We start from the raw sequence: 19,551 nt of genomic DNA on the forward strand, positions 1-19,551 counted from the left end.
TACCTTAAGGAGTATTTCCAAGAAGAACTGTCTTCAAACAGACCAGAGACTCTGAGCAATGAGGGAATTCTGGAGAATGATTTCCCCTTACCTGTCTTCCTGCTATCTCTCCAGTAGGGAAAAGAAGGTAGATTAAAGTGCTCACAAGCTTTGGAAAGATGCTGAATGCACAACAGCTTCTGGGGAAAGAGCTTTGAGTTACAGAATCCTGAGAGTGAACCAAAGAGAAAATAAATCACCAACTAGGAGAATTGAGCTTGCACTTCAGCAAAGTGAGCAGGAGAAGTGAATGCTGCTGAGACATCTGAGAGACATGTCCAGGGCCCTTTCCTTCCACTCCATATCCCTCAGGCTGCCTCCTTGACTTTTCCTTTTTAGGGAAAGAAACACAATGAAAATCAAAAGGCCAGTTTCACCCTCCCTTTCACCACACACATTCTCTTTTGTCTTTCACTGTTGACGTTTTGTTTCCTACGAGCATTAAAAAAAAAAAAAGTGGTATCTCAAGTCACTTGCTGTGACTTTTTGTTGTTTTGTTTTAAAATCATGGACCCTTTAACTGTATTGGTTGGTTGGCAGTCTTAATCGGATACTTACAGTTGTTAATGCCATAAAATTTGTGAGCCAAAATAAAAAATTTATCTTAGCCTCTGTTGCTTGAGCTGGAGAGTTAGCTTCCCCCGCTGTGCTAACTCTCATGAAAAGCTGTTCTTGTTGCACATACATAGGACTAAACCAAACCAACCAAGATAAAGGGAATTAGGTGTCCACCTTCCTCTTCCCTCCCTCCCAGTTTCATGGAGCCAGTTATTACTGGTGGCCAGCTGGAGTTCTGGATAGAAGTAAATTAACTGGAAACCTCAAGTCACAGCTGCAGTCAACTGGAAAAAAAGGAGAGGGTGCCAGTACAGCGTGGCCCCAGAGTATGACTCTGGGGGCTGCCCACTTAACTCCCAGCACATCAGCACTCAGTGTGGCAAGCATGAAGACCCTCTGCCCTCCACACATTTGCCTGTGGGGTAGAGTCCAGGCCACTGGCTTTCACACTTCTCAAATGCTCAAACGTAAAGGTGAAGAGCTCAGATGGGATGCCTCCTAAAGGATTTGTGAGAAGTGCCTTTCCACACTTCTAACTTAGAATAAATATTATTAACTACCAACCAATTTAGTTCTTGAGAAAAAGCTTCAATCTTAGCTCCATGTTTTCTATGGATAAATAATACTAGGCCCTCCCCCTTTTATCATTATCATCATCATCATCCCAGCCTAGAAATAACATTTCTACTTATATGTACATTTTGTTTTCTTAGGAAGAAAGAATAAATAAAATGCTGCTTGGCTTTTAAGACTGAAGATGGATAGGTAAATGTTTAAAAATAAAAAAGAAAAGGTTTTTATTTGTTGCAATAAAGTACAATTGCATGATAATAGGCTTGCCTCTTCCTCAGTTCTTTTATTTAAAAAAAATAAAGGGAAGAGAGAAAAGGAAGAAGTGAAGGAAGGAGGGAGGGAGGAGGGAAAGAAAAGAAGGTAGGTAGAGAGTGAGGGAGAAAAGAAAAAGAGGTGAGGGCTTAGTTAGTTAGTTCTTATTGTTTACAACTAGGATTTAAATTACATCATCCAGTATAGCATAGTCTTCTTTGAATAGTTGCCTCTCTTTAGGACACATACCTTAGTCTTGCTTAGACAAAAATTCAGAAGAGTATGAAACTTCCTGGGAACTTCACAAACTAGAGAGAAAAAAGACAGGGCAGGTTTTCATCCTTTTTTTTTTTTTCCTATTAAACCATGCTAGTGGGTATTTATTCTACAATAATTTTCTTCAGGCAATTTCATTTTATTGAATTTGTGAAAATTCAGTTTTAACCTGTTTTTTTATTTTCTAAGAAACAAAACAAACCCACACTTTCTTTACCTACATTACCCTGAAGAATCTGCTGAATTTTATTGATTTTTCTCTCTTTGAACACAAGCTCATTAACCTGCACCACTAAGGGGATAACAATATTTCACTGGGCATGTTTTCAGACTGAGAGTCTGAAAACATAAAGCCTTATCCATGGGATTTCCCCCCATGCACACACTTTTTCTCCCCCTTCCTCATGTCAACTGCTTCCTTAACTCTTAAGACTTTTCCATCTTCAAATTCATCCTTCTTTATAGTGATGTTTAGCAAAGTCAGAGCTCCCATCTTTCCACAATTCTCTGCAGAGCTACTGGGGTAGGGTGGGGGGAGTCAAACCATAGTATTAGTATCAGGGAGCTCCAGGGCCTACTCTAAGCTAATCGAACCAGGGGCTGAGGAGCGATCTTGGATATATGAAAATGAGGTCTTCCAAGTTCCCCAGAGATTTCCTTACCAGGAAAAAGCGATCAGGAAAATATGAGACAACACAGACATCAGAAGCAGCCCGCTAGACAAGACTATGCAAGAAGCGCTAAAAATCAGGGCTGCATTTCTTTTATCTTCCCAAAGCAGGAGAATGAGAGATGTGAAGCCCACTCTTTCCACGAAGAAAAAAAAGTAACAACTATTTCACCCAAGAAACCGATATAACATTTTTTTTTCCTGTGGTCTTGACTTTTATTATTTGAGATCTCCAATGAGATCAGATGATCTGTACCCTTTCATTCAAGGCAACAGACGTCTTCAAACTGTTTTTTAATTTGATTTATCCTTTGAAACAGAAAGTGCATTACATTTAACTGGTCTTGCAAAGGGGGCGGGGGGGGGCGGTTTCTTCTCTTTACAAACCGAATTCCTTATATAAATTAATAAAGGTTAAAGATGCTAATATATCACCATTATTAGCTTAAAAAAGAAAACAATTTACATATTCTATAGTATTCTTATGATACAAAACACTTCAAATTCAATTACAGCAACTAAATGGACTTTTATGTTCGTACTCAGAGCGGTTGTAACAATTCCCACCATCTACTTTAACACGCATTTTTATCAGAATGGAGTTAAATTAAATACAAGCTATTGTAGTCCCTCCCTCCCCAATACTTTCTTTAAATCACTAATAAATAGCAACAAACGACTGTGCAATTTCAGGGGGAATAGGAGAGGCAGATGTGAGGTCCTCCCCAGTTCCCACGTCTTCAGCTTCAAGTCCGGGGGGCGGGGCCCCGGTGCAGGACCAGGGGGTGGGCAGGACAGCACCGGAAAGGATCAAGGAGGAAAAGTGAGGTTCCACAAAACCAAACCCGGAAAAGGAGTGAGGGCAGCCGGTCCGGGAAGGATGATGACATTCTTTTCTAGGATTCTCAATTTAATTTTAAAAATAAAAAGGGGCTGTATGGTGCGAATAGCTCTTAAAAGGGGAGGGGAGGAAAGGAGGGGGGAATCCATCGATTTATAACAAATTCAAAAAAAGCATTTTACATTTTAAATATTCACAATAAAGTAACTTCTAGTCAGTGTGACTCACGATTTATTTACACAGAGCCTTCAACAGGTTACTTTAGTCGGCACAGCAGTGTATAGGGGGAGAAATGTCCCTCTTCCCGTCTGTGGCGGCCGCCCGCCCGCGTGGCTCCGAGGTCCCCCGCGCGGTGAGGGTCAACCCTTCAAAAGCGCCCCTCAGCGCCCCGACCCGACCGCCCGCGGAAGGAGGCAAAAGCAGGGGAACAGTGGAGACCCGGGCGCGCGACGGTGAGGACGGGTCTGGGGACCCGAGCTGGGTGGGGCGGTGGCTCGGCGGCGGGGTTCCGCGGCGTTCTTTCTGCGGTGCGTTGGGGTTCTGGTTTGCTTTCCTGTCCACCCTCGAGTCTCTCTCCTCAGCCCCCACCCCGCCACAACTTCTAGGTTAAAAAAATAGATATGTACATCTCAGAAAATAGTAAAGGGCCCCGCGGGCCGGGCCGCTCCTCCGGGCCCGAGGCGCGGGCAGGCGGGGTCCCGGCCGCCGCGGAGGCTGCAGCCGGGAGACGGGGGCCGGCGACCCGCGCTCAGGACGAGCCCTCGTTCTCGGACGCGTGCAGCAGGAGGCCGCCGCCGCCGCCGCTGGATTTGTGCTTCTTCAGCAGCTGCGTGATTTTCTCGTCGTCCGAGTTGGGGTCCAGAGGCTTGTTGTAGTCGTCGTCTTCTTCCTCGTTCTCCGAGGCCCCCTTGAGCCGCTCGGTCTCCGAGTCCTGCTTCTTCTTGGCTGTCGCCATCTCGGCCGCGTGCTTCTTCCTCCACTTGGTCCGGCGGTTCTGGAACCAGACCTGAGGCACCGAGAAAGGGAAGCAGAGGGGAGACGGGGGGCGCGAGGAACTTAACCAGAGCAGTCGCAGGCGGCGACATCGCTCCCACGTCTCGGGGTTCCTCCAGTTGGCCCCTATGGCCTTCGCCCTCCCTGAGAAACCTCCCCTGTCTGCACCGTCCAAGTCAGTCTCCATCGCCCCGGGTTCCCCAGAGTAACAGGCACCAACAAACTGATTGCTGTTGCCATAGCAATAGTAACACAAGAGTATTGAGGTTGTCTGTGAGTGATTTCTCAGAAGAGTTAAAAAAAAAAAAAAACAACTTGGAAACTTAAAATAAGTTTCCCTAAAAATGAGTTCGCCCTCTTACTTTCTAGCTTGAAGTAGAAAACTTTTTCCCCCCTTTTCCTAAGGTTTCCCCAGAGGCTGTCATTTTCCTTATTTACCTTCTTAGATTAAGGGATTCCAAACAACTTAAAGTTTACTGGTTTTCAGTGTGATTTGTGGGAAAAGGCATAGCATTTACCCCAATCACCTCTGTTCTCCTTTTTGCTTTTGGACATTTGTTTCATTTATTTTAGACCTGAATGTCACAAACATTGTAGATAAGTTCCCTCCCTGCACCGTTACTCTTTCGATGTAAGTGAAAACTAGTATTGTTATCTGTCATTTTTTAAATGTGAAATGTTGCCAATTACATTATTTTCTACTGTCCTCCTATTCTTTCAAACATTGTTTTAATATTGCTCCTACCGAAGACATGATTCTATATACAAATATTTTTAAACCTATTAATATTTGATGTCTCTGATACTCATATTTTAACCTAAAGCATCAGCAATAAGCAACGAATCTTCCAATGATATCAAATTATCCTTTTTATGCATACCATCTTTCCTGTATTTAATCCAGAGAATCAGAATTATTTTTAAAAAGTGATTTTGATTTCCTTTATACTGCAATAAATTCACGTCTAGCCATGTAGACATTTACAGTGACACACGAAGACCTCCAGATTATTATGATAGGGTCTATACCAGCCCATAGAAAAAAAATAATTTCAAATGTGATGGTATTGTAATGGCCACATGCAAAATCACCCCTAAAATGTATATTATGATGCTAGTATGATGTTTTTCCAGGAGGCAATACATTCTAACCAGCAGGCATTATTAATGCTATTCCTACTTAATTTAAAAAGAAACAATATAATGAAAGCAGACATACATCCCAAAGAAACAACTACAAGAAACTGAAAGAGAGGAACAAAATACTGAAAATACAGGAAACAGATTGAATTTACACAACTGGCTCAATCTCTTTATTTTTCAGGAAAAGATTTCTAAAATTTGATTCCCTAGAAATATACTATATAACTCAATTATAAGCCATGTGATATTTTAATTACAAATTGTTGCCATGAACTGCAATATCTTAAATCTGTTGATAAACCTATTTTAAACAGAATTCAACCTATAATACAGTAATAAATTTGTCAATTCATTTAGAAAAATCACTATTCAAAACTGATGCCTTTAAGCTAAAAGCAGGTTCATAGGCGGTTAAGTGGTAGATCTGTGGATTTAATTTTTAATCTGCAAGTTAATATAGGAGAACTGTAATGCTGATCTACATTAGAAAATTATATTACTAGTGGAGCCTAAATTGACAAAATCCTGAATTTGAATGTTTTTATAAAAAGAGTAAGTAGAAGCTATTTAACTGGCCTGATCTATTCTCTGAACTTATATTTCCTTAATACTTTTATTCTCTAATAATGATGACTTCCTCTGGTTGGTGCTACTATCTAGATTAACCTAATTTCAAAGTCTGGAACTAGATTCCTTTTGTTCTTCAACAGTGTCCTCAGGCAAGACCTAGAGTCTTTGTAACCCCAGGCCCATTCACTTCTCTCAACTTCTCCCTAGGCTACTCAGACTGCTATCGCCCCCCATCCCTGGCAGTTTGGTTTGTGTGTGTGTGTGTGTGTGTGTGTGTGTGTGTGTGTGTGTGTCCCCTTGCAAACGCCTGCGACCCAAGGTACAGGGCCTATTCATGGAGGTTTACAGGGTCCACTCACCTTGACCTGACTCTCCGTCATCCCCAACGAATAGGCCAAGCGAGCTCTCTCTGGCCCAGCCAAGTATTTCGTTTGTTCGAAGGTCTTCTCCAGAGCAAAGATCTGCTGGCCAGAGAACGTGGGTCTCGTGTGTTTTCTCTTCCCGTCTTTGTCCAACAAAATGGATCCTTGATCTGCAAGAACCGATAAACAACGAGGGGAGGGAGGAAACAATGGATTACAAGGGGCTCCACTGGGGAATTAAAATTAAAAATTCGAAAAACAATGTTTGGGTGGGAAAAGAAAACGTGCACCAGACGTGTGGCGTTTCCAGTCCCACAGAGGTTCTCGGTTGGCCTTTTACACCCACCTGTTTTTTAAAAGCTGGGCGTGTTGGGAGCAGCAGTAAATACCTTCTGCACAACGTGTTCAATGTCTAACAGCTAGGGAGTCTACTACTAAAGTTTTTCGGGGCCAAATCGCGAAGCGCGCTCAAATTAAGGAGGTGTGTGAGATTAAGACTATTCTGATTGCCTCCTCGTCCAGTTGGTTTGCATCGGACCCGAGCCTTTGCGGGGGTATGACTAGTTTTGCCCATTTTTTCTTTTCTTTTTCTCTCTCTCTTGCTTTAACGCTTCCCTAACCTGTGTCCCGGCAACAAAGGGCTCCTTGTTTATGCACAGAAGAGAGCTAAATCGCCCCCCAGTCTAACGCCGCAGCGGCCGAAGGGGAGAGAGGAGGGGGCACCGCCTTTGTTGGCGGCCCCTACACGGCTATCAAAACCGATACAATAGGTCTCCCTGACACCCCCACCAGCCTCCGCCGCCCACTGTCCCGGGACTTCCCAAGGGAGCCTCCGCTTGGCTCCCGCAACTTCCTGCAGTTACTACAGTTCAGCCTCACGAAAAGGGATTCGGAGATTTAGAGAAACTTTGGGAACTGAGCCAAAGCAAAGAGCAGAGTAGAAAAGGCCCAAAGCTGGGTCCTGAACGCCACCTGGAAGGCTGAGAGCCTTCGCCGCCGTGTGGTGGCCACTACCCAGAAGACTACCGAAATCTTAGGGCAACTCAGTCGCCTCAGGCAAGGTCTTTGCTGGATGTTACATTGCCCATAAGCCTCTTAACCTCATTCGTCCCCTGGTTCTTCCTTTCAGTTTGTTAGTGCCACCAGGCCCCTTAGCTTGCCTGGGCTCAATGTGTTCCAGACCCCTAGGGGTGAGATGTGTGGGAAAGCGCGAGGCCGGCAGTAAGAACTGCCTTAGCCCCTCAGCGCCGGTCCCCCTCTGGGGCCGCTGGCCGGTCTTTCAAGGCTCACCGTGGCTCAGTGTACTGGGTGGCAAAGGCGAAAAGGTAAGGTGGGGACGTCCAGGGCGGAGACAGGCATGCAAATACACGCACTTCGCTCGGGCGGTGGAGAGCTCACTACTGCCTGTCCTCACCGATTTGCAGAGAGGCGGCGGGTCAGATTGGCGAAGGCGAAACCGGGGCCTGTTTGGCAGGCAGTAGCCGGTAAAGCGGCAGTGGTGGGTAGGTTCACAGTGGTCTTTCCCCCTTCCCCATCTCTAACCCAGACTGGGCCTCTGGTCCCAGCTACATAGTTTCAGGATCAGCCAAGGCCTCAGACTTGACACACGCTCATCGAGTTATGTTCACCACAGACACACGCACATGGGCTCAGCCCAGGCGTGCCCACGACTTGGGGAGAGTGAGACGCTTAAATGCCAGCTGAGGAAAGGGGGAAAGCCTTGATTCCAGCACTGCTGACTTACTGGGGCGGGCAAGAGGGAGGACTGAACGGCGTGCACACCGAGGGCCACGACCTGAAAACGGACAGAACAAGCACAACGCACATTCACCAGGACCCTGGCGATCATACTCACGAGGGGTACAGGCCAGGCGTGCATCCCTCCAGGGCGGGCTCTGCATCACTCCTGGCCAGAAGATGGGCGTCCGGCCGGGCAGCTCAGCCAGTGGTTTGGGGTACCGGCCCACCGCGGCCACGGCTGCTGCACTAGGGCTGAAGTAGAGCCCAGGAGGCGGCGGTGGCGGGCTCAGGCTGCTGAAGCGGGGCAGGCCGGCCAGCAGCCCAGCCGGGGATGAGGCAGCTGCCGCGGCCGCAGCAGCAGCGGCAGCCGCCGCAGAGGCGGAGGAAGCAGAAGCTGACGAGGAAGATGAGGAGGAGGAACCAGAGGGAGAGGCTGAGGGCAGGGCGGCTCCAGAGGCCACCGGCATGGAGGGTCGGCTCAGGATGTCGTTGATGCCGTGTGGGGTGGCGGCCGAGAGCTGCTGAGGGGGACTGCCCAGGGACGAGAGCCCCCCTGCGGCTGGGGGCTTCAGGCCGCTGGGGTTGTGGGCGCCCAAAGGCGGGGAGGGCGACGAGGACGAGGAAGACGAGGACGAGGAGGAAGGGGGGCCAGTGGGCAACGGGGGGTAGGCGGCGGGGTACAGCGGGGTCTTCATCTCGGCCATGCTGTGCAGGGCGGCCAGGGGCGGACTGCTGAGCAGGAATGCACTCTGCCGGGTGCCCTCCATCGCCCCCACTGCTAACATCCCACGGCCAGGCCGGAGCCCGTAGCGGAGCAGCGAGGGCGCCGGCCCGTGCCCCCAGCGGGGCTCAGGAGAGCCAGAAGCGCCGAGGGCGCTAGCAAAGAGTCGATCTGCGCACTCGGAGGCGACTTGCCAACTGGGCCGAGAACGCCCCCGCCGAGAGTTGCTCTCGGTGCTGCGCAGTAGAGATGTCCAAACCCGCCACGCGGGACGCGGAGGGTCGTGGAGACAAGCGGGTGTCCGGGTGGGACCGACTGTCTTTTCGCTCCAAGAGTCTTGGATTCAATCCCCGGCTCTTCTCACTTCCTCATCACTCAAAGTGCGCTACTTCTCATCTTCTCCCCCCTACCCCTTCGGGAAATAAGCAAAACAAAACCCAGGCAGGCCCCCGAGAGTTTGTAACAAAGTTAAGAGTCACCGAATCTCCACTTTGATGTTGGAGGGTGGGGGCTGGTTCGCTTTCTTTGGGGAGGTTCAAAGGACGCCGGATGCCGCCGGTTGCGCTCCTCTAATTTTACTCAGATTCTCCGCTCTTTCCACTGCGCTACTGATTCGCACTGGACGCTGGTTGCGCTCGGGGAGAGAGCGCATCCAGCCCTCGGGAGGATCTCGCCTCTGGGCGAGCTGCCTCCGCCGGCGCTGCCCCGAGCTGCTGCGCCAGAAGGGGCAGTGCCACCACTCTCCACGGCGCCGGGATTTGGTGCGCCGACCCGCCTTCCCCTCTGGGCCACGGGCACTAGAGTTGCGATATTGAAAAGAAGAGGGGAGGGGGGAAATCCAGAAAAACAAAGACTAAGTGTGAAAAGTCGGACGGTTTGGTTACGGCTCCAATAGTCGGTCTACTTCTGCCAACGAGCCTGAAGACCCCCGCCCCACCCCCGCAACCTCCTGTTTTCCTCTCACTGTCCGCCTTTGACTCGACTCTCTCGCATTTTCTTCGCTGCTTTACAGGCTTCGTTGGTTCTTCTAAGTCCTGTCCTCTGGCCAAACTGACCCTCTCCACAGCTCTTTCACTCTCTCTCCTCTTTCCCTCCGGGCCTGACAGTTCGGATGAAGCTCTCAAAGGTAATAAAACATTTGCATCACTCCTACCGCTCTTTAGCTGGGGGACGAAAAGGAGGGGGACGTGGGGGCCAAAATGAGAACTTTGAGGGACGTCACTCCGAGGGGGCAGAGGGGGCGGGGACGAGGAGGAGGGCTCAGGCCAGGGGCGTAACCACCGCCTCCAATAGCGCTCAGCTTGGAACCTGACGTCGCTCCCCTGGGCTACGCCCAGTCGTGAGCGCCACGTCCTCTGATTGGCTAAGGCTAGAGAGCCGTAGGGCCGCGCCTACCTAGTCCCCTCCCCCTCCCACCTCTAGAGTCCCGTGGGCGGAGCAAAGAGGGGCGGGACCTGGCGAGCGGTGCGGTTAGGCTGTGGGGCCAGTGGCAGTCTCAATTAATTGTGTTAAATAAAGTGGGAAAGGGGAGGGGGGAAGTAGAGACGAAGAGGGTATTACTTTTTAAAGAGAATAATAAAAACCCAGCCCTTTTATGGAAAAGCAGTTCATATTCTTTCCTTGCATCCCCCTCGCCCTCTCGCGTCATCTTACCCGCTTCCCCCACCAGCTCTCGGCGCCTCACCTCGAACCGAGTCTGGACCCTTATAAAATGGAACTAATGGAGCAGGCAGCCGGCGCGGCCCTGGCCTGGCTCCTTCTTTTGAAGGGATTAATTAAAGGCCATCTGGGCTCCGCTAGAATTGGGTAAATTAATTTGTTGTTCCTTAAGCCTATAGATGTCTTTAATCCCCTTGTAGGCCGAAAGATGGTCCTCTTCCATCTTTCTACCTCCCGCCTTCCTTCTCTGTTTTCTCCATTTTTTTTTTCATTCCTGAGTGCCCCGCGATGGTTATCATTTAAGAGTTTGCTCAATTTTTTGGGAACGAAATCAGCTTAAGGGGAATATCTATCTTTCCTGTGATGTTTAAATCTTAGAACAGGGGGATTTAAAAATTTTTTTTAAAAAACTTTTCTTCTCTTTGATTATTATTGTTACTTGTTTGGGGTTTACATGGAGGCAGAGTCACCACGATCTAAGCCGAGATTTTGCAAGTGTCTGGGTACTGAACAAGAACTGTAAGCTTTCCAAACCCCTCTTTGAAACTGGCCCCTGCCCTCAGTTCCAAGATTGTTGCAGAAGATGGGGATGCCTGGCTTCTGGACTGTGATAAAGGAGTATTTACAGTTTAGGCGTTAAGCAGTAGTTTTTACTCCCTTTCAATCTCTTCCATTTCTGACCGGTTTTTAAATTCCCTGCAGGACCAAACTGTGTATAGGACGACCATTTTGAGAATTCAGGTTGTTAAAGCAATACTGTTGGAAAGTGGTCATGACAGCAATTTGGACAGATCATTAAGTCCAAACGTATTGTTCAAGAAACAGAAATAAATGCAATAAATGGTCCAAGAATGAAACTTAAGCAGCACCAGGAATGGATGGAGCTGACTGTGAGCACCAAAGTGCTTTTATGGATCCAAGCAGGAAAAACCCAGGGAGCTTACTCCCTTTCTGAAGTTCTAGTCATTTAAGGGTATTAGTTTCAAGTTGTGTCTGAGATTTGGGGAGAAGATTTGGAGGGGAAAAAGGGATTATTTATCTTTTGCCACTTTGTTCATTTTTTTAAGATAAAAATAAAGTTATTTGACCTTCCTCTTTCTCCTCCACCTTTCTTTATTAAACTCAGGACTTGGTTAAATCCATCATTTCATAGACTTTAGCATCTGACCCAGGGAAAGGTGAAGACCTTCATTAATGTGAATTATGCTAAGGAGGCAGGCCAAGACTCTAGCCTCAGAAGACAGCTGATATGGGCACCATCTGCATTTCCCCACCCAGATTCTCTCCTGGAATCTAAATCCCAGCACCCTGTTATCTTGGCTGGAAAGATACAGTAGGGACTCTGGTGTAGCCTGGCCCTTGTCTGGGAGCTGGGGCCCCAGAGCAGCTCCCTTCCTTACTACGGAAACTTTGTGCCTCTAGACATGCCATTTCCAGAGTGGCACAGAACCTCCTGTCTGAACCCCGTGTCTGGGCCTCCAGCGACTTCCTCCGATCCTCCAGGACAACTGCATTCTCAAGGACTAGGTAGGAATTGAGAGGAAGAGAGGACCGTGATCACGAAATTTTCCAATTTCAAAAAGCGACCCGAAAGAGTTGAGTATTTTCTATTGCGAATTTACTATCTGATAATGGGGAGGAGGGTGTTATAGACAAAGAAAACCGAAGGTAGTGGGGGCGGAGAAGATAGAAGAGACTGAACTAAACCCAACTCCCGGTTAACCGCCTTCAGTAAATAGTTATAAAGCTGGATGTTAAGTTTCCTTCATTTGCTTTTGTGTATAGCGCACATTGATGAAGTAAAATAGTATTGTTCTTAATTACATCAATAAAAATATTTGGGGGTCTGTGTACCTTCATCCCCGGGGGGGTGAACCCCGGGTGCTTCAATCCCTCCAGGGGCAGCGAGTATTCCGACGCCCATCGCAGGCCGCTGTTAGAAGGCGGGTGCTGTTTGTCCTGGATCTGTTCGGTCGGTCTCCGACTCGGAGCAAGGAGAATGAGGGGAAGTCCTCAGAGGGTGTGGGCTGCCCTGATCACTCCCAAGGAGAGATCGTCCTGCCCTCGGCTCCGGCTCTGAGCGCCTGGTTAAAACCACCTTCGGGATCGAGTCCTGGACAAGCTGATGCGGAGGTGGAAAGCGGGTTTCTGTTGGGGGCAATTTTAACACACTGCTTTCAAATGCCCTTGGGAATCTGGGCTCGTTCTCTCTTGAGGGCCACCTGGGACCTCCGCGTCCTCCTGCCCTCGTGAAGTTCGACTTTTCCAAGCACCCTCTGTTCCCCTCCCCTCCAGAAGTGAACGTGTAACGCATGGTAGCAACGGTTCCTGGGCATCTCTACAAAATATATATACTACTAAGTTTATATTCGTGGGGAGGGGGAGACTGTTTGAAAGGGAGTTATTTGCATTTTAATTGAAAAATAAATGAAAGCTGTTGGGCAAATTCCGAGGTTGCAAAAGGGCTAAGAGGGTAGGGGGTGAAGAAGGCGATGTGCCCCCTGGACGTTGAACTCGAGATATTCTCGTCTATGTTCCAGTTACTGTTTTAACCTGCCCTTCAGTTGTGTAAGCATGCGCAATTCATTTGACCTTCCCACCCTCGGTCTAACCCTTGACTCAGAAATGCACCAAATGCGTTTTAATACTTCTGTTTTAAGTTAAAAGAACAGCCATTTAATTCAGGGCAACTCAAGGGAAGAATGCAAATGAAACCTCAGCTAAATGTACTTACATTCAGCAGCCGGTTTAAAAAGAAGAAGAAGAAGAAGAATGATAACGGTTCTGCCCCAAATATCTTAATATCAAGTGTCAGGATACAGAAAGTCAATTTCTATACTCTTGAAAAGAGGGGTGAAAAGAATGAAGGAACTTTGTGTGTGTGTGAGCCAAAGACCTTCCTAATATGTGTTTGCTTGAGTTTTCTAGAAGATTTTAATACCTGCATTTCACCGAAGAGTATGGCCTGTTTGAAGGTGGAGGACAATAGGGTTAAAGTGAATGTTAATAAAAAGTAGTCGAGCTGGTGGCTACATAGAAATAAATAAAAGGAAGAAACAATAATGTCCCCAAGCTTGGACCAACATATTATCAAGAAGAGGACAGGAGAAAAGGAAGAGAGCGTGGGTCTCTCTCTCAGCTTGCTGTAAATGCTGTGAGGTGGGAACTGGACCCCAACCTCTTCTGACTGAGAATTCAGGAGACAATTTGGGAAAGTTAAGTTAGAGAGGGGTCAACAAGTGCTTGATGGCAGAAGAGCGTTGGAGGATTCTATGATGGCTGCCTCTCAGGAGAGACTGACACCCAACAAGTGGGGGAAGAAAAGAAGCCTCATTCTTCTACGGAAAATATCTGCAATGTCACTCCCGGACTTCTCTCAAGGATCTTCTGAATGACAGCCTTGTACCCGGGCCCTACCGTCGCAGAAAGCGTGAGAGAGCTCTTTGGAAGATTACGTACATTCGGAAGGGAAAATTCTGAAAGGTCCAATAAGATGGGAAATGCTGAAGTTCAGAAATTGTTGCAATACCACAACACGAGTTCCGCAATGAGAGTGAATTCGAGAAAACGCCAGATCAGTGAATCTGTGTGCAAATCAAATCTTTTCTCATTTGAAAATGAAAACCCTTTCCCCAGCATTTCTTTTTTTTTTTCTTTCTTTCTATTTTTTTTTTTAACAGAGACCTATTTATTCCAGAGAATCCACTTGCTTTGCACTGTATTATGGAATAGGGGAATCAGCCTAGAATCGTGTGCTTGAAAGAACGTCTTGTTGGTTTCCAGAATTTATTAATAGGATAAAATGCTAGCCCAGACTGATACACCAGATTTAAAAGTGTCTGCGATGAACAGCCACGAAAACCTCGTATTTGTATAAATAACAATTTTTAAAGCAACTCCGTAAACCAGTTTCTCTTTACATTCTGCTAAAAGTTGTCGCTTCTGGGAGGAGTGTGCATGAGTGTGTCGGTGTTGGCCGTTCCACCCGCCTCGAGTGTGCAGTTCATTCTCTGGTGAGGAAAAAAAAAAAAAGTTAACTAGCAGCGCAGCTTCCCTTAGTAGCCTCCTTTAAAGAAACCCTGAACAGTTATCGCCCTCTTGTGGCAAAAAACTTCTTAGCGTTTCAGTTGCTCTAGGGAAGAGGAGGCTGCGCTATTTTGTTGAGTATCAGTGTGGCAGCTGCCTTTGTGTAACGACGGCTTTATTTGATAAACATGTGTTTGATTTTTATCTAAATTTTTTTAATCCAAATTCATAAAGTGACGTATGGATCTGGCAGTTCTTGCTTTAATTCAGATAACAAACCGCTTCAAAAATGAACATTTAGATTTTAAATCTTTCTTCCTCATCTACCCCAGTTTAGGCTCCATTTTTTGACTCCATCAGAGTCAAACAAATCCCAATTTTTACTGAAATTATTTTGGCTTTCTGCATTTATTTTCTGGTTATCAAACAAAATTTTACTCAATACAGGACATTTGAAAAGTACAGAAAATTATTTTAAAAACCAGGGCCACCAACAATCTCATCTTCAGTGGCAAATATATAAACTTAAGTATACACATATGCACATCCAACTTATGTATGTATATGTATATATATATATGACGATGAAAAATATATGTATTTATACACAAGTTGTATCTATAGTGTACATACACACATACTTTTTATTTTAGTTTTTTTTTTGAGGGGGGAATTGAATTTCAGGGATGCTTTACCAAATGTAGGGTTCATACCCCAATTCTTCCACTTAACATTAATCTCTTGAGATATTTGGCCACTAGTCTTCAGAATTTTGTGACACAATGATAGCTAACACTGAGTATTAATATGGTATCTTACAATATTAATTCAATAGCTCCATGAATTAGATACCACAAATGTCCCCATTATAAGGAATGAAATTAGAGCACAGAGAAGTTAGGAGACTTGCTTAAGACTACACACCTGGGGAGGCTGGCATTTAACTCCCTTAGCAGGCTGGTTTCAGAGGCCATGCTTTTAATCTCTATATTATACTGCTACTTGGATAATGGGAATTGGGGTGGGATACCACTTCTTAATGCTTGTGAAAACATAGGGCTGAGAATGGTAGGGTTAGCACTCACCTAGCATGAGGCACAGGTCCTGGGCTCAATCTTCATCACTGAAAAAAAAAAAAAAAAAAGGATGTGAAAGCAGTCTGAGTATTGTAGATTGTTTAGTAAATACAGAACAATTTTTTGCATATTCATTATAAAAAATTAGCTTTTACCTGATTTTGGAGCATATTGAATTCTTTTTAAAATCATTCAAATAAGAGCTTAATTTCTGAAAATATATTTGGTCTTGGTTTGTACACAAGTCAAATATTTAAGTTTCAAAGTAATTTTAATTTTAGTTACTGTGAGTTAGTAGACTTTTCTTTCTTTTTTTTTTTTTAATACCAGGTATTGAACCCCAGGGATCTTAACCACTGAGACACATTGGGGACCCTTTTTATTTTTTATTTTGAGACAGGAACTAACTAAGTTGCTCAGGGCCTTACTAAGTTGCTGAGGCTGGTTTTGAACTTGCAATCCTCCTGCCTCAGCCTCCTAAGCCTCTGGAATTATAAGGATATGCCATTACATCTGGCTAGACTTTCCTTTTGTTTGTTTGGGTTTTGTTTGTTTGGTTTGGATGGTGCTGAGATTGAACCCAGGGCCCTGTGCATGCAAGGCAAACACTGTACCAACTGAGCTATATCTCCAGCCCCTAGACTTTCCTTTTAAGAGCATTTTTAAGTGTTTTAATTATTTTAAAATTTTCATTTTCATTTTTTTTATAACTTTTACATTTTAACATACATGCACCTCATCTTACTTGTTTCATGAACCCAGCAGGGTAACTGGTCATGTATTTGCTTCAGAGGTAGTCCATTCAAGCTCTGAAAAGTCATGCAAGAGCCAGGTACCTTTAAAACAAACCAGTCAGTCTGGCCCTTTTACCACATACACTGCCCAGCATGTTACCTCATTGGTCATTGAGAAAATCCTCCAATACTTGGATACTTCAGTATAATGGAGTTGTGAACAGTGAAAAGGAGTGATACTAAAGCTCTCTCACAATCAATCATGGAACAGGCAATTAATCAGAATTGGGACCCTATTGTCAGAATAGGTTGACTTTCTCCCTGTGATTCAGCAAATCTAACAGGTTCTGATTTAAGCTGCACCCCTTCTAGCTGTGATCTTGGGTATGTTAATTATTCTTTATTTAAAACTCGCACTTTTTCATTCTGACAATTCAGCCTCTTTGAAAAGATGTGGGATTTGGCACATTATTTTCCCATGGAGCTGTCTCATAGAGATGATCCTGTAGAAGCTGAAGGCCCCTGTATGCATGAGGGAGAAGTTTTCTCAAAAGAAGTAAGCTTTCCTAATGTTGATCATCAATGGAAAAGCAGGTCCTAAGGAGGAAGCGAGAGACTTGAAAGGCAGACCTCAGATAATGAATAAAAAGAGGAAGAGTTTATATCACCTTGCATTATTTATTTGTTTATTTTGGTTTGGGCCTCCCAAGCTGCCCAAGATGATTTGGATGGTAGAGGTTAAAGATAAGAAGCATTGTGTGGGAGCAAACTTGTTCTAGAAAGGAGGAGTTCCCCCAAGGAATTTCCAGCTGAAGATGAGTAGGTTGCCTACACTGGTGTCATCATTGGTGACACTCATTTTTGTTACAGCTTTCCATGGGCTATTAGTAAGGCCTTGTTGAAATCTTCTAGTGTGGTCTAGAGATTGCCTCAAGGAAGAAAGAATGCATTGCCCACATTGGGACCCGAATATTAAAGGGAGATCCATGACTCTCTGGACCAGCTAGACGGGCTATAAGTTTCACCTACCCTGTCTTTCACCATGGCAGCACTAGTGTGTGTTTTTCACAACCGTGGCAGAATATGGGTAGAGTTAAAAGACTACAGCAGACAATGATCACAAGGATCATATTAGTTTAGAAAAGTTGCTTTGAACCTTAGCAGAGTTAGTGTTTCCATTGCATCACAAATATTTGGTAATGACCCTTTATTACCCTGAAGTAACATTCATAGGTAAATGTTAATATATAATTCTATATGTAAGTTCATAGGAGCTCCCTACACTAAAAATATAATGAAACCTTCAGATACAGCTAGAAGTAGAATCACAATAGATGCAATAGCTACTCCTGTAGCTGATTATGGGGGTTCAAATATGCGTGGCATTGGCATTTGATGAATAGGCCTGGGGATGTAGGTCAGTGAGACAGAGCTTGCCTAGTATGTATGAGGCCTTGGATTCCATCTCCAGCATCACAGAGAAAAAGAAAAGAAAGATGGGGGGTGGGGGTGGGCAGGAGATAGGCTCTTAAATGGAACAAATTACATTCTTCCTTTAATTTACGTCCATGTAAATAATTAATATTTACATAATTCCTGGATAATTCTGTTTATAAAAACTATATAAAAATGCTTAGTTTTAATTCAAAACAGTATATGAGCTCAATAATAAAAGTTATATAAAAATTCACTGTCACCTATATAAATGTCCATTGGAACATCTGAAAATTTTAAATTCCCAGTGTATAAGAATGTCTCATATATTGCAGAAAGTCTTGATCTATCCTACCCATTCACCCCCAATATTGTCCCTAACTAAGTTGAAAGGGAAAAACCCCTCCAGATTTACTAAATGTCCTATTAAGAATCACTGTTTTAGAAAATAGAACTTGAAAAGTGTCTTCATGCATATTAAGTTTACAAAGTATTGTAACATCTCATTTATTCTTCCCCCAAATCCATGAGAAGAACATTATTACTATCATTTTATGATTAAGAACCTGAAACCAGGCACAGTGGCACTGTAATCCCTGTGTCACTGTAATCCCAGTGACACAGAAGGCTGAGGCAGAAGAATTCACAAAATTTGAGGCAGCCTGGGTAACCTAGTGAAACCTTGTCTCAAAATAAAAAATAAAAAAAACCATGGAGGATGTAGCTCAGTGGTAGAGTATCCCTGGATTCAATCCCAAGTACCACCAAAAAGAAAAAGAAAAAGAACCTGAAGCTCCCAAAACTTAAAGTCATTCACCACAGCACATCCTATCCTCTACTGGAACCATCAGTCTGGAGCATACTAGAGCGTAGATAGCAGAGGGAAAACATGGTGTAATTCTGCATACAACCAGAAAACTTCATTGCTTCTGGCTTGGCTAATACTAGTATGTGCAATAGAGTAGCCAGTGATTTAAGTTTAAGTTAATAAAAATTAAAAAACAGTTTCTCTGTCAAATGACACATTTCAAATGCTGAACAGTCACATGGCTAATGGCTACTTCCTTGGGCAACACAGATATAAAACCTCTCCATCATTGTAAAAGTTCTATCAGACAGTACTGATAGACTATTCAATTTGTTTTCTCTAAGCTGCTATCAGTCTTACACACACACACACACACACACACACACACACACTTTCCAGCTCCCTCTCTGTATCTTTGGCTGTTCTATGCCTATGCTTTCTCACTGTTGATCCTATTTGCTTACATATCGTCTCTCTTGTCAGACTATAAGCTGCTTGAGAACAGAATTATGACTTGCTCATCTTTCCATTCCCAGGACCTAGCCCAGCACCTGGCACACAGTCAGTGCCTAATACCCCAAATCAACACTACCTCACAGATCTTTTTTTTTTTTAATTCCTAATCATGCATGGATGACCTAGGCAGGAGTATGTATGATCCTATACAAAGCAAATATAGCTATAATTAATCTTGAACTTTAGATCATAAATCAGATTTCAAAGAAAGGGTTGGGTACTAACTCCACTACTGTTGTGCAAATTTAACAGAGAAAGCACAGCTCTTAACCTTGTCCTTGTTCCATTTTCCTTGGAGAAGCGAGGTATAATATATGAAATGTCAATATATTCTTAGGAAATACTTTGTAGAGTTTGTGACTGAAAAGCGAAGCTAAATGTTACAGAAGTTAAAATTTCCCTTCTACCTTGTTTTTTTTTTTTCAAAACACCATAGGAAGGAAAGCTGAACACCAGTTTTCTTTTCTTTTTTTCTTTTTTTTTTTTTTTTGGTGCATCTGTTATATCCACAGATATTTTTAATTTTTTTTAATTTTTATTTTTTTAATTGGTTGTTCACA

The 19,551-nt window shown here is 44.7% G+C and overlaps 1 protein-coding gene across 1 annotated transcript; it reads right to left on the reverse strand.

Moving 5' to 3' along the window:
- Positions 1 to 2,647: 2,647 nt before the first annotated feature.
- On the reverse strand, positions 2,648 to 9,924 carry Nkx6-1 (NK6 homeobox 1). Its single transcript, XM_005339304.4, has 3 exons — positions 8,133 to 9,924; positions 6,275 to 6,447; positions 2,648 to 4,215 (listed from the first exon to the last, which is right to left on the reverse strand). Exons 1-3 carry the CDS (start codon positions 8,800 to 8,802, stop codon positions 3,958 to 3,960), a joined length of 1,101 nt encoding a protein of 366 aa, XP_005339361.1. The 5' UTR covers positions 8,803 to 9,924; the 3' UTR covers positions 2,648 to 3,957.
- Between the last annotated feature and the right edge of the window lie 9,627 nt (positions 9,925 to 19,551).

This window comes from Ictidomys tridecemlineatus, chromosome 9, assembly GCF_052094955.1.
Source record: "Ictidomys tridecemlineatus isolate mIctTri1 chromosome 9, mIctTri1.hap1, whole genome shotgun sequence".
Classification (NCBI taxonomy): Eukaryota; Metazoa; Chordata; class Mammalia; order Rodentia; family Sciuridae; genus Ictidomys; species Ictidomys tridecemlineatus.